We start from the raw sequence: 15,524 nt of genomic DNA on the forward strand, positions 1-15,524 counted from the left end.
CTTTTATAAATCAAGGTCACCTTTAAAAAAATCTGCAATTACCCAAGTTGCATCTTAGAAAAATCATAATACAGTAAACAATTCTATCTATTGGACATCTCAGAGAATGTTTAACAAGATTGTGGGCCACATCTTGCTGTTAGAGATGTAGGTTAAAAGTTGAACATGGCTTGGATTTGTCCAGCTATTACTGAATTTTGGACTAAAGCTATGAAAGCATTAATATGACTTCTAAATCATTACTGATTAAGAACACCCAAGTATTGCTTGACTCCAGCAGTTAGAATATGTAGTGGACTAAAGGTGTACATAAACTAGACAAGTGTACTGAGTAATGCAATACTAGAAGAACAAATTTACACCTGACTTATATCAATAGAACGTATGTGGTCTGTCAACATTTGAACTGGGTTTGTGGTTCTTTTTTAAAAAACAATGAGCAATAAAGAATAATCAAGCAATCTGCTCACATTGTTTGGATTGTTTCCTTATGAGAGAATTTTTCAGTCTCTTATCCCCTCTCTTTGTATGTGTGGCTAGAGATAAAATTTTATTGTACATTATTTAGTAAACGTTTTATATATTTTTTCTCAATGATTTTTTTTTAATGTAAAGGTTCGAGATATTCTTCAGTTGATCAATCAACTAACAAATTTTAGTTTATTATTAGTTGCTCAATTTACAAAGCAAGTACTCTTCTAGTGATGAGATACTTGCACTGGATTCTGTATTTTTATTTTTGTAGGATTGCAATTCTGTGCACACATACACCAGAGTATTGCTCACTGAATATAGTGTAAACAATTGTAAACAACAAGCAGACTGAAACACTAACAGTGTGGTCTACTCTGAGAGTTCTAGGAAAGAGCATGAAAATAACTTTTGGAGAAAACAGTCCAATCCTTCAAATGTGGTGGCTCAACTACTTCTCTAAAACTGCAATTGTTTTTCAACATTTCTAGTTGGTGAGAAATAGAGCCTTCCAGTTTCTATGGCAGACAATTTCATTGTCTAGGTTACATATCACTTATACAAAGACAACTGAACTACCAGGCAATAAATTCAACAATATATTAATGTGAATGCTAAAATGTTTCAAAATACAAAGTTCATTTCTGGACTTAATATGTAAAATACTAGCATTAGAAGTAGATATTTCTGGTTAAGTTGAAATAACCCCTGTGGAAAATCTGATTTTCAACTATACTAATTTTGCTACTAAACTTCACATTATTGCCTTTATCAAATGTCAGCTTAGAGCAGGGCTGTCAAAATTCGTGGCCCAGGGGCCAGATGCATCACAGGCTGGCCACACCCACGCCCAGTTTAGCAAAGGGGAAAAAGTCATGATATGTCATGTGACGATGCCATGACGACACAAGTTTGATACCCCTGGCTTAGAGCCTTTGATATATGTATGCACAACAAAAGATTAGTATTCATTAATTAAATTAGTCAATTTAGTCAAGTCAAATCAGTCAAAATCAAGCAACACTTGGAGGCTTACAATTCTAAAATTATAAAACAATAAAAACATCCATAAATAAGTACAAAAAGCAGCAATGAAGATGAATAGTGAAGACAAGTAACAAGGTCCTTAATACATTCTAAGCTCCAGGCCCTTCTAAAAAGTTTTTAAAACTTTGCAAAAAACTGAAGGGTTGGGGCCATTCTACTTTCAGAGGGGAGAACAGTCCGTAAGGCAAAGGCCTCATGGCAGGGGCAACAGCAGGCTAGCATAAAATATGGTTATTATTGTCTCTGATAAACCTACAGCAGCTGGACCAGGATTCTAAACCTTTCAAGCTGAAAACACATGGCCATTCTGATAAAATGACTGCCTCGGTACTTCATTTATCCTTCCAGATGTTTCTTTGCTAGATTGTTTTTTTTAGCATTTAGACTTACATTTAGACTTCACAGTGCTTTACAGCCCTTTCTAAGCAGTTTACAGAGTCAGCATATTGCCCCCTACAGTCTGGGTCATTTTACCGAGCTCTGAAGGATGGAAGGCTAAGTCAACCTTAGCTTGGTGAGATTTCAACTGCAGAATTGTAGGCAACCAGCAATCAGAAGTAGCCTGCAGTACTGCATTCTAACCACTGCGCCACCACGGCTCTTTTTCCTGATCAGCAAGATATACAGTATTTTAAAAAAGCATTACACCATAGACCTTTTTTTCAGAATGCCTTCAAAATTTAGTGTCATTGTAATTTTGAACAGTCACTAAATGAACTGTTGTAAGTCAATGACTACCTGTAATTTAATAGATGATAGTGGTAAAACATGAATTGCTTATTGTAGGGTAGATTTAGTTTCAATGATAAAACTGATGCAATTATATATCCATTGCATGTCTTACCTAGGAATACCCACTCCATCCCCAAGGGATAAGAAAGACGCAGGACATGCAGTGTGATGATGTAGGCAAGTTTTAATTATATGCTTGCTGCCCAAAGCAGCCTAGTTGTGTGTACACCAAATATTTAAATAGTTTAGTTAAGCCATCTCATTCTGATTTAAATTTATAGGTTCCCAGCTCCTCTGCCAGCTTGTAGTTATAATGAATTTTGTTTTGATTATACTGGGAGCAGTGACAAAAGAAGATTCAAGACTAGATCAAGAATCTTGCAAAAATTAGGGAATTTTATTTCTACAAATATGCTATTCCAAGATGTACGAAAGTCTGCATTCTAACATTTCAGTTAAGTTTAAAAGACAAAAAAGTAAGTTTGTGATGAACAATATCATAATTTTAATATACTTTTGCATAAAATTGAGCAGAAAGTTTATGGGGTTGGAGACGGAACAAGGACTTTTTATTGGTGCTGCAGATCTAAGATTTTGTTTTTAACTGCAAAAAACTTTTTAACAGTGAGTATATGTTTAGGATGCAGGAAGTACTACTCTTAAAGAAAATTGATATATGGAGGCTACCTAAGTAATTGTTAATAAACTCCAAAACCATTTATGATATGGCATAGATTTATATATAATATTCAACGGCAATTCTACTCTAAAAATTGAAACTTGAAGTTATTTAGTGATGATCTCTTCAAGGAAATTTAGTAGCAGGAAGATTGCTCAGATGCCTGACTATTCTCAACATCTTCATCCATAAATAGTCGTTTGGATACTTTAGAGAAGACAATGGCAGTAAAACATATATAACCTCAAATACTTTTGCAAAGAAAATAGGTCCTTAAAAAATTTAGCCTTTTTAAAACTTACCAATACATTTGACCATCTCTATTAGCAAGATCAAAATTCAACCTAAGATAATTTTTAAGAACTATAACAACAGCATATAGACCATGAATAGTACAGCTGGTAAATATGTCTGATTGAATGTTATGTATTTATTGTATGAAAATTCTAAATGCATGGCCAATATTTCACAAGAAGCAGAATACTTCTTAGGAAAATACTCACTTTTGGGTGAACCTTCTTCTTGATACATATTATAGCACACAATTTGTGTTTCTTCAAAATTTTATTTCAATTTAAATTAAGGGGCCAGCCAGATCTTCTAATAAGAAATGCATTCATTTGAAGAAATGCTTTCATGGAAGTAAATTTACAATTGTACACATTTGGGGGGAGAACCCCCAAAAAGTCACATTAAATAACTTTTAGTAATATCTTTAAGCCCTCACACAGATAAGAAACCATTTCCAGTACAATAGTTTTTAATATGAATAGCACATCAAATGGTCTTAAATACAACTTTTTTTTTGAAAGCCAACACTCCAAGGATTAATGTTTTTTAAAGTATAGCCTTTTGTCCCATGCCAAATAATAGAGAAGCAAAATCAATATCCAGATCCATCTTTTAACTTTCATATATCTATTTTGATAGATGTGTGTGTATACACACACATACACACACATATAGATATAGATATAGATATATATACACACACAGAGATATACAACTTTTAGCATGTCTATATTTTTTTTCTAAAAGTGGAAGCCTTATGCATAATGGAGAATAACTTGCCGTCTAATATTTTGTTGTCTTAGCTATACTAAACCAAAATATAAAAAAGGACAGAGTACTGTACTGATCTATATTACCACCTCCATAGTTGTTTTTGCCTGTCTATATAAATGATTCAATAGAGCATTATGATTTTTTTCAGTAGATATTACAGATATTTTGCAAAAGACAAATGGCTTATGAGTGCTGAAAGAAACATAGGTATATATCCAACATTATCAGAATCCTATTTGCTGGACTTTATTCCAATTTCCATCATGAAGGCTTTAACAATTAACTAAAATGTGAATCAGCAAATTAATAATTTGTAAAATAATTTAATCATATAGATGCCAGAAAACAATAAATAATTGTATAGCATTTTCAGTCAGATTCAATCATGCAGAATTTGAACTATCATACTCCCAATTCAAAAAGTTGGCTGGTTGTGATCTCAGTCTACTATTATGAATAGATAAGATTTTGATAACATACTTTAGATATATCTAGCGTTTTGTTATGATCACAGTAACAAAAAGTGGTGCAAAATCAGTCTTTAAAAAAATACTGATAGTTTGCAGCATTAAGGAACAGGATATTGACACTAGGACAGTTATGAAAATTATGGTTGTTGAAGGGAAAATATAAGTTAAATACAACACAACTATTATACTAATGATATGAAAAGAGAGGTTCTCTTTACACCCACATGAAAAACAAATCTGAATTTAGCATAATCTTTATAATTTACAATTGGCCAAACACAGCACTAATATAAATGGAGAAGGCCAACATTGAGGAATACAGTTTTAGTGGGTTCCAGAGCTATATTTTTAGTCTACTTTAACTGATGGTACTGCATTATACTTGCAAATACAGAAAAATGGATTCTTTTTAATGCTGCAGTATTTAAGAAATGTGAAATCAGTATTTTCATGTAATCAAAAGTATCATTTTACATGAGCTTTCATTTTGCAAAACTCAGCATCAGTATCAGGTAAAAGTTACAGACTAATACATTAACATTCCTCTGCTGTACAAATTAAATCATTTTTAAAGAAATGAGCAGCATAGGAGTTATATACAGAAGAAAACAAGCATTGTTGAAATGAAACACAAAGTGTCACTGCTAAGCTCTATTGTCTGAAACACAATTTGAAGTAAAATTAACAAAAAATTCTTATAATGTATTTCTAAGTCTACATCTCATTTCTCCGGAAATCACTCTCAAAAACAAACTATAAAGCAATGAAAGGCATATATACATTTTCCTCATGAACTCTGAGATGTCATTCTTAGAAGTTGCTAAGTTTCAGTATCAATTTTATTTGCAAGACCACTGTTCATCCCAGAAAGCTCACATCTTAAGATACATTTCCCCTTTGATTACAATTAAAGCACTGCACATTTTTTTAAAAAAATCAAGGCATATAATCTTATACAATGGTGCCAAATATGCACAGATCACATTGTGCTCGCATCTCATACAAGGTTAAGTGCAAACATATGAATTGAATCAGATTTGCTAGCATGCACCCTGTCATAAACTAGTCTAATACCTTCTCTCCTATCTCAAACTATCTTATATGTTTGTTTCATGAACCAATAATCTTTCCCACCCCACCCACACCCTGGACTTCTAAAAACAAGCGGTGTGCTTGAATTCAGACACAAATACCAAGAAAGTCCACATTGTGCAAGAAAGCAGCAGCTAGGTTTGTCAACTCGGACTAAAAAAATAAAGAGAAGAAAAAACAAACAAACTGTTCACTGAACAGCGGATTAGCAGTAATGTTCCTCATGAAGTGATAAGAGTGCCTGATGCTGAATATCTAACAGCAAATGCTGAATTTGGATTTAATATTTTAGGGGTTTATAGAAGATTAGGCTTCTTGTTGTGCTGGTCTTTTCAAATCCCTGATCTGTTTAACTAAATAGGTCTTCTCATCGTTAAATTGTTCATCCTCGGTCCTGTCGTTCTGAAACTTGCTGAGAAACTCAATAAGTTTGGTCTGGTTCTTTAAGAGAATATCTAATATAGGTTGTGTCTTGTTAGGATTGGCTACAAACACCTGCAATACAATTTTTAGAAATATTAAAATCAGAATGTATTAGAAAATATTTATAGAAGAGTAAGATTTTCTCTATACAATGCATGAAATTTGCAAGGATTGAAGTACAAGGTACAATATGTAATCCATGCATAAGAATTTGTCAGAATCACAATTACACAAAGTAGATTGTATTTTCATTTTTTTTAATGACCCTATAATCTCTTGCATTGGGGTGGGACAACTCAATGGAGCTGAACGTTTACTACAGGGCCTACAGGGTGTTTACAGCAGGTATTTTCTCTTTATGGCCAGAGAGTAAAATATCTGCCACTAGTTAGGATCGAACTCACAGCTTCCTGATTGTGAGGCAAGAGCTCTACCTCTAAATCACCATGCTGCTCTTTAGGCAGCGTTTCCAATTATTTTTCCAAATTGGGAAGTAGTCAAATATCCATAAAAAGCCTAGCAAAATAAAAAAAACATTTAAAAGTTCTATAAATAGGCTGAACTTAATTAAGAAATCAGCATTTAATATTTATTTTTACAAGCAATAAATTTATTCATACCATAATTTAGATCTGTGATGCTGAATTAAAAAAAAAAGAATTACAGGGATTTATTAATTGCTGTGATTCTGAAACTTATACAAAAAAATATCCCTGGCTCCATCCCTTTCCCATTTATTCAAACCTTACTAGGCAACTTTGAATTATACTGGGATTGTAAATCAGCATTACCTTAAAGACATGGAAGGCCTCAAACTGAATGTTACGACTTTTGTCCCGTAAAAGATTCATCATTAGCTTGAGATTTTCAGGTTTACTGATGTATTTTGTCATAATTGTGAAGTTGTGTCTATCCAGTAACAATTCACCAAGTAGCTACAGCAATAAACAAACAGGTTTGTTTTTTCATAAGGACTATAAAGCACACAAGTAGCAATAGTTAACAGAGCCAATGGTTGTATTTCCCCTTACACAATTGTTATTTTTAGAAGATAAGTAGTGATATTAGGCTAATTTAATATTATTTTCTGCCATGTAAACTGTTAAAATTATCTGGATTCATTCCAAAAATCATAAAAAATTTAGGTCATCAAAGGCTTATGGACTATTAATTTTCAAATGGAAGCACAAAGAACACACATGGAAGCCTTCTTCCAGATTAGACCAGAGTTGCAAGAAGTGGGAGAAAATGGCAAAACAATCTTTTTACTACTGCTGCTCCAATTTTAAAAAATGAGTAGTGTTTATTGTAATAAAGGAGAAATTTATATTACATGCTTAAAGCTTTAGTTATTATTTGCTGGCAAAGCATACTTGTAGAATTGGCATTAACAAGATAGATAGATAGATAGATAGATAGATAGATAGATAGATAGATAGATATAGATATAGATATAGATATAGATATAGATATAGATATATAGATATATATAGTTTTCTGAGGTTTTCGCGAGTATTTGTATGTGGATCTTTGGTTATTCGGGTTTTCTCCCGCGTAAAATTGGAAGTATCTTGGCAAAGTTTCGACGAAGCCGGAGACACAAGCCTGAAGATGACAAATGAGATTTCGTCGAAACGTTGCCAAGATACTTCCAATTTTACATGGGAGAAAACCTGAATAACAAAAGATCTATATCTATCTATCTATCTATCTATCTATCTATCTATCTATCTATCTATCTATCTATCGTATTCAGCTTTGTTCAGGTATTTTCCCACATCATTATAGTTGTGCTTTTAAAGTTGTAGCAACGTTCGGCAGAATCTCATCTGCCATCACCAGGGTTCTGTATCGTGTTCGTCTGGACAAAGCTGAATACCATACACGTACGTACCCGCGAAAACTTAACACACACATGTATGTATGTATGTATGTTTTCTTAAGTTTTCATGGGTACTTACATGTATGGTATTCAGCTTTGTTCGGATATTTTCCCACGTCATTATAGTTGTGCTTTTAAAGTTGTAGCAACGTTTCGGCAGAATCTCATCTGCCATCATCAGGCTTCTGTATTGTGTTCATCTGACGATTGTGTCAAACGATTGTGTTCGCCAGATGAGATTCTGCCGAAACATTGCTACAACTTTAAAAGCACAACTATAATGACGTGGGAAAATACCAGAACAAAGCTGAATACTCTATCTATCTATCTATCTATCTATCTATCTATCCACACACACACAAATACACATTTCCTAAGATTCAGAATCCTGACACTTTTTAATGCAGAAGAACAGAATGACTAAGTCTTCTTATGCCATTGTACAATGACTTTTTTTACCTTAAGTGACTGTCGTTTTGTTACATAGTTTTCTGAGTGGAGCAATTTTTCATATTCACTGAAGAACTGGATAAATAGAAGAAAAAAATAATTATGGCCTTTCCAATCAACAGAATGATCCCAATTAACTCATTTAATTAGAAATAATAAAAACAAAGAGAATTGGATGTGAATCAGAGAAATCGAGTTCCAATGCATTTACAGACTGTGCTAATTGTGTTTTAGCATTTTTCTTGTACTATATACATAAAGCATCAGAATAAGTATTCTGCGGCTGACTGAAGGGAATTTTCAGTTAATTCTTTGGACAATCGTACACTTGAGTTTATAAACAGCCAACTTTATATTTTTATCATTAGCTATGGCCAGTAGATGGAGCAAGGTTGTCATATGTACTTCTCTGATTAGCATGAATCCTAGGAATGGCAACACAGTGAGAGTGTTGTTTGCTTCTTATAAAAACAATTTTCTTCTTAGCTTTTTAAAGATAACTGCAAAAAATTCCTGCCCAAGTCTAAAAAAATCTTCTTATATCCCAGGTTTAACTTGTATTGGTACAATAAACCAGAAAATGCTGAAAATAAAAATATTTGGCTGAACAAGAAATGTTTCGTTGTTTTTCACTCTCTTGTTTTGTGATTATTCTGATAGTTGAAAAAAATTAGAACAAAGAAATAAAAATACATACCCTATCATAATGCTGTTCCAAAAATTCTGCACTCAGCAACTTGTGCCTTGTAAGTAAATCCTTAAAATAAGAAAATACACTGTTACTCATTTGTAAAGTGAGTTTTGACCCATCTTACAATCTTTCTTGCCACAATTGTTAAGAGAATCACAAGTTGTTAAGTTAGGGACGTGATTGTTAAGTGAATCTGGCTTCCCTATTGATTTCTCAGAAGGTCGCAAAAGGTGTTCACATGACCCCCAGGACACTGCAAGAGTCATAAATATGAAACAATTGCCAAGCGTCTGAATTTTGATCATGTAACCATGGGGATGCTGCAATGGATCCCAAGTGTGAAAAATGGTCATAAGTCACTTTCTACAGTGTCATAGTAACTTTGAACGGTCATTAAAAGTATTGTAAGTCAAAGACTACTTGTATTATTTTCCATTTAATTAATTATTTATATGCCACATAACTCAATTGAAGCTCACATCTATTTTAAAGACAAATAGTACAACCATTATTTTTGTGCAATTTTACTTGAGCAGGGAGAATTTGCAGGTCCCGTCCCGTCCCCCCCAAATTATCAAGTTTGTAATTCCTATTAATAAACCTCATCATTATGTTGCTGGAATTCAACAGGTAAAATACCACATGTTGTTTATCAACCTTTTTTAAAAAGACTGGTGTACATTTTAATATGTTATTTCTGTAATTTTAACAATGTGATTTTGTGGCTGTCTGATTCTTTGATATATCTTCCAAAATGAACTACAGCAATTATGATATAATTTTTTAAGTATTGTCGAATATAAACAATACAACCTTAAAAGTGGCAAATGCATCTGAAGCAATGTCAAATGTTGACATTTCCACATATCTGAAGAAGTCGTAAAACTGTTCTGACCACAAGATTATTTTTGCTAGTGGTTCATGTCTGATGCATTCTCTTAACATGATTCCACAATTCAGAGCAATTTCTGGAGATTCATACCTGTTTAGGTAAAAATATTGTATCAACAAAACAGGCATACAATCAAAGCATATTATTAATGTATGTTCTAAATTGCCTACTAAAAATGTAAGTTCATATTTACTGGGAACAACACTTCTGTTGCATGAATGTCTGTATGTTCAGACAGATATCCCTCTTAGTTTTTCATTTATCTTGTAAATGGACAGGCTTCATACATGGAAACAGTACCAGATAAATGCTATGAAAACAGCAAGCAAGTTGTCAATGTTCAAATATTATAAAGGGGCAACAGCTATTGAAAAAAGTAGTCATGAAAGTTTATTGCAGCACCTTGTACAGCTTCTAACTCAGGTTTTTTATTTTTGATGATAGGGATTTACAAAAACTTGATTTTTTTAAAGATAATTTTTCTGAGAAAATATAATCTGATTTTCTGATTGAAGTTCATCACCATAAATGCTGATAGCTCTGTTAGCATAAATCCGAAGCCATAGTCAGGGATGTCTTTACCAACTTCACATTATTAGAGATAGCAACTGAGAGCAAGTTAGGTGTTGTGACTTAAGGTCTAGTCTAGAAACTGAGATATCATGAATTATGGTCTTACTTTAGGCATGAAAGCTGGCTGAGTGGCTTTGAGCCATTCATTCTCTCTTAACCCAACAAATTTCACAAGATTGTTGTTATGGAGAAAATAGGAGGGTTTATTGGTTATGTTTGCTGCATTGAGTTATTTACAAAAATAATAAAGGTGGATGAATAGTAATTACAAAATATAAAGAAATAAAATTAGAAGTCTTTGTTATTCCTACCTTTAGAATCTACTATTAAACAATAGGTTTTCAATATTTGAGAGGCTACGGATACAATTGGAGCTTGGAAGAAAAAAACCATTCTGGGCAAAAAATGTTTAATGTATCCCTCTTTATACAAGTAGGTGTGCTTTTTTTCCCTTTTCTCTTTCTCATCTTTTGCTAGATTACTCTCCTTAATCACTGCTTTTGCCAAGGTCTTTTTTCTTTTAGCAAAGCTCTGTCATGTAGCTATGTCAACCGCCCCACTCAGTCATCTAGCAAAGAAAGACTCCTGTCCATTTGTTTTTGCCAAGAGTATGCTTTACTGAAGCTTACGTGATTACAGAAGTAGCGTAACCTGAATCTGAGATTTTCCCCGTGCAAACAATACAAAGTAAATTTCCTCTTCCCCTCTCCAGCCATCCCCACTCATCTTAAAAGTTCAATTAGATGCTGGTATATAGTTAAGGAAGCAGGTACTCAATTCCCAGCTCTTCATATCAATAGATGACTTTGGCTAGCTGAAACTTCTCACAAAGCTCAGCTGGGCTTCCCTCCTTCCCTACATTCCAATCTTTCCCCCTACCTCACCCCCTCACCCCCATTGCTAATGTCAGGCTCGTGAAACTTGGATAGGAGAGATGCAGCCATGACAATCTCACCTTTCTCTTTTTTTCAAGGAATGTTCTGGGTGTACATAAAATTCAGGGGACTCTGGGCAAGGGAAGGGATTTGCCAACTGCTAGTGGTTTCAGTGTGAATTCAAAGAACCAAGGGGCACAATGGCGTCCAAAGATTTGCTATTTTTACATTCATATTAGAAGTCCGTTATAGAATGAGATTTCAAAATGCATTTACGAATGGAATTCCAACAATATATCATACACCAAATAATATCGAGACTTCCATTACATATGTGCTGGTCTCACTGGCAAAGTCCTAAGTAAATTACAGCTTAACTATATGACAGTAAACTTAGTGGGAATTTTGGTGTATTATGTATTTGCTGAGTTTGAATAAATAAGCAACATTTTGTAAGTTTTGAATGCATCGTGTTTGTTGCTCATGAGTTGAATAAGAAGCAAACAATGGTCAAAAGAAAAATGTACTTATCTGTTTATAAATTATTCTATTTTGTTATTTCTCACATTGCTTAACTGGTTTTTAAATGACAGGAAGAGATTTCATTTCCCCCAGACGTGGGGAAAAACAATCATAAATATCCCTTCTGTGCTAAACAGCAACAATACTTCACTATTCATTAATTTGTTGAAAGGTTTCACATTTGTTTGTGACTGTGAACACAAATGAAGCATGATGCTCCAATATAATAACGCACATGATATAAGCAGAGGAAATGGCAATCTGGTGGGGAACATACACAATGAGTTGTTCTTTATTTGAGAAAACTGAACCAATAATTCTTCATTACTACAAGGCTATGAATTGTATATCAAGAAACACAGAGCACATTGTGTAGGAAAACTTCAGTCTACTTTGTGAATGATAAGCAAATATTCAGTGTTTAAGAGCCTATTTGCACAGCAAGGTGACAAACTATGCAAACAATTACAAAATTAAAACTCACAGACAAACTAATGAGAACAATTCCATACATATAGGCTACTTAAGAGAGTACATATTGAAAGACAGTGAAACTTATCTTTAAAATAAGACAATTCTGAAGTATTCTTCTGCAGGGATATTTGACTCAAGTCTTTCAGAGAAATCTTAAATCTGCCTTCCATAAAATATGGTATGGAAGTTTTGTTTCTAAAACACTGGCTATATTTAAAAAAAACAATGCTAAGCTGCAGTTTAACGTGGTAAGAATTTCATAGAAGTACAGATTCCAATTCTTCTGTCTTCAGGAAAACTGGATGTTTAAGTTGAAAACATACTGCTAATATGTTCGAATTTCTCATTAATTTTAATTTAGTATAATACCTAATTCTTTCATTATGGTTTATTGAAACAAGCCTCATTTCCACTAATCAGACTTAATAATATAGTTTGCCCAGAGTTAAGATGACATAATAAATTGTGGTTAATGACCAACAGATGCAAAAGTTTCCAAATTTCTCATTGTTATGATGACAAGACTACTGGGAGGCTTTTGTGTGTAGTACATTGTGGGGCAGGAGGTCCTTTAACAAGTATTTAAAGTTCAGAATTTTCCAGCCATTGCAGATAATTACAGGAATACCAGCAGCTCTTTAGGTATACAAACAAGTTGACAGCAACCTTTATAATTACAATTATTAAGGTAGAGATACTACAGCCCTACCCAGGTAGAAAATTAAATGTAAACTAGTTTACATGAGAAAAATAACAATCATCTCATATTTATAATATAATACATACCCTTTTAACAGCATGAACAATATATTTTGCTGAGTGCAGATGTATTCAACAGTGGGTGTTCTAGTACCAATTTGTCTTCTCAGAATATTGTTAAATATTTGAGCCACATCCTTTTTGCCCTATCAAAAATACAAAATAAGATGTTATGTTGGTTTGATATATAACATACAGTACAGTAATAACAGTAGAAATAAATAACTTCACTTTGTGTTTTAAAGACACAAACTAATTGATTCAGTAGAAAAACTTGCATTTTACCACTGTTTTTATAAAATATATATTTTATAAATATAAATACATATTTTTATTCTCTACTGAATAGCCAATATAATTAGTTTACAGTTACAAAGCTATATCAACTTTTTATTGCCTAATTTTTTTACCAAAACTAATTTCCATATGCAGGATTTTATTTTCTGCAACAATAAAACTCTTTAGCTAATGCTTTCAACTTCAAGAGGAGCAATACAATTATTGCATTATTGCAACACGCTCTACATGGGGCTGCCCTTGAAGAGCACCCGGAAGCTCCAGTTGGTGCAAAATGCAGCGGCCCGCATGGTTTTGTTGCAGACCCCGGTGTGCACATGTGTTACCTCTCCTGCAAGAGTTGCATTGGTTGCAGATTTGCTTCCGGGTTCAATTCAAGGTGCTGGTTGTCACCTTTAAAGCCCTTCATGGCTTGGGTCCGGGTTATCTGAGGAAACATGTCTTGCCAGTCACATCTACCCGACCCATTAGAGCAAGGAGGCAGGAAATGTTGTGGGTCCCCATCCCTGAGGGAGATACACCTGGTGGGACCCAGAAGAAGGGCCTTCTCCGTGGTGGCTCCAACTCTCTGGAATATCATTCCCGCAGAGGTTAGAATGGCCCCCCACTCTAGCACTCTTCCGAAAGGCACTGAAGACCTGATTTTGCCAGCAGGCCTGGGGAACCCAGAGAGGGATGGAGCCCATCAAATGGCTAGTGTGATCTGCTGTTGTCGAGGCGGGGGGGTGGGAGTTGGTTTTTGTTTTGTTTTTTGTTTTTCCAAATTTTATTGTATTGTACTTTAGAAATTTGATTCTTTTTGTTAGTTTTTTTAAATTTATTTTTTAAATATGGCTTTACATTGTGTAAGCCACCATGGGCAAACAGGCGGCAATATAAATTAAATAAATAAATACCATCTGTGACTGTGATATTTACATTCTAAAGCTATAGAATAACATTTCTATTTGCCATCAAGAATCCAACTTCTCCAGTCATCATAGTTCACCCCACATTCATCTTGACTAGCTCTAAAATTATTATTAGCACATCAAAATAGAAATTTTCCAATCCCTTTGAAAGAATAAGCCAATCACAAATGCTTGTATTTACCACAATTCTCTATCGTATATACATATGCAATACAACAGCTAATGAATCATTCTCTGTGATTCTCCTCCTTTTACACACATTATTTAGGTTTCTTAGTATTTCACTGTATTTATTCACAGGAGGAAAGGATGCAAATATTTTCTTAAAGGCTGTTGGTTATGTTACTAAGGGAGCAGAGATGAGACTACAGGAATAAATGTTGCAAAATATAATTCTGTAGGAAGACAGGAGGCACTGACTTGACTACAGTCCAAATGCAAATATTTGTAATTCCATTGTAAACTGACCCAAAACAGCAATAGTATTTCCCTTTGACTATTGTTTCTAGAAACTACTTCAAAGTGCGTATCACAATAGTCAAACATTACTCAATAGCCCTGCTAACTCTGCCTTAAGTCTTGTGATTTTTTCCCCCCCTGGACTCATCAATACTAGCATTTGTCATAAGAAACTTGATTATGAACAATAGTAACACTTTATTTGTTTGAACTATTTTCTACTTCTAAATGATATAACTTCTTCATGATGATGATAATCACACATATTACATTGGCAGTTCCATGTTTTTGATGAAAACATGCAAAAATTTAATAGTCTTTAAGCATTTGTCTTCAGTATGAAAGCGTTTATAATCATATTCTGGATCTGTGTCAAGAATACTGAAGATCAAATGTACTGTTAAATTTTAGTCTAAAATAGACTATCCTTTTAATAGAAAACACTGTTTTTTTTAAAAAAATATATACAGATCTCTAAAGATATATTACATTACTAGGTTATATAAATGTAATTAATTCTATAAATAAAAATAATAATATAAAGGCAAGGCTTCAAAAATTAGCCAACAAGTTCTGCATTCTCCCATTTAACATCTGTTAACAGATTTAACATCTGTTTTTGATCATGTGTTCCTCATAGAATCGTAAGGTTGGAAAGGACCTTGGAGGTCTTCTAGTCCAATGGTCACCAAATGGTGGTCCGCTGCCCACTGGTGGTCCATGAGAAAATTTTGGTGATCTGCAGAGAAATGGTCCGCAG

The 15,524-nt window shown here is 33.7% G+C and overlaps 1 protein-coding gene across 3 annotated transcripts in view; it reads right to left on the minus strand.

Annotated features, from left to right (window-relative positions):
• Nucleotides 1-3,474: 3,474 nt before the first annotated feature.
• CAB39 (calcium binding protein 39) overlaps nt 3,475-15,524 on the minus strand; it is a 33,409-nt gene continuing 21,359 nt past the window's right edge. For all 3 annotated transcript variants that reach the window (XM_026701478.2, XM_087933162.1, XM_026701479.2), the window contains exons 4-9: nt 13,125-13,243; nt 9,816-9,984; nt 9,009-9,068; nt 8,321-8,386; nt 6,771-6,914; nt 3,475-6,051 (exon numbers count right to left, since the gene is read on the minus strand). In XM_026701478.2, coding sequence (XP_026557263.1) covers nt 5,863-6,051; nt 6,771-6,914; nt 8,321-8,386; nt 9,009-9,068; nt 9,816-9,984; nt 13,125-13,243 — 747 coding nt within the window. In that variant the 3' untranslated portion in view covers nt 3,475-5,862. The remainder of the gene's footprint in view (nt 6,052-6,770; nt 6,915-8,320; nt 8,387-9,008; nt 9,069-9,815; nt 9,985-13,124; nt 13,244-15,524) is intronic.

Source organism: Pseudonaja textilis, chromosome 4, assembly GCF_049901715.1.
Source record: "Pseudonaja textilis isolate UNSWEBS1 chromosome 4, rPseTex1.2, whole genome shotgun sequence".
Classification (NCBI taxonomy): domain Eukaryota; kingdom Metazoa; phylum Chordata; class Lepidosauria; order Squamata; family Elapidae; genus Pseudonaja; species Pseudonaja textilis.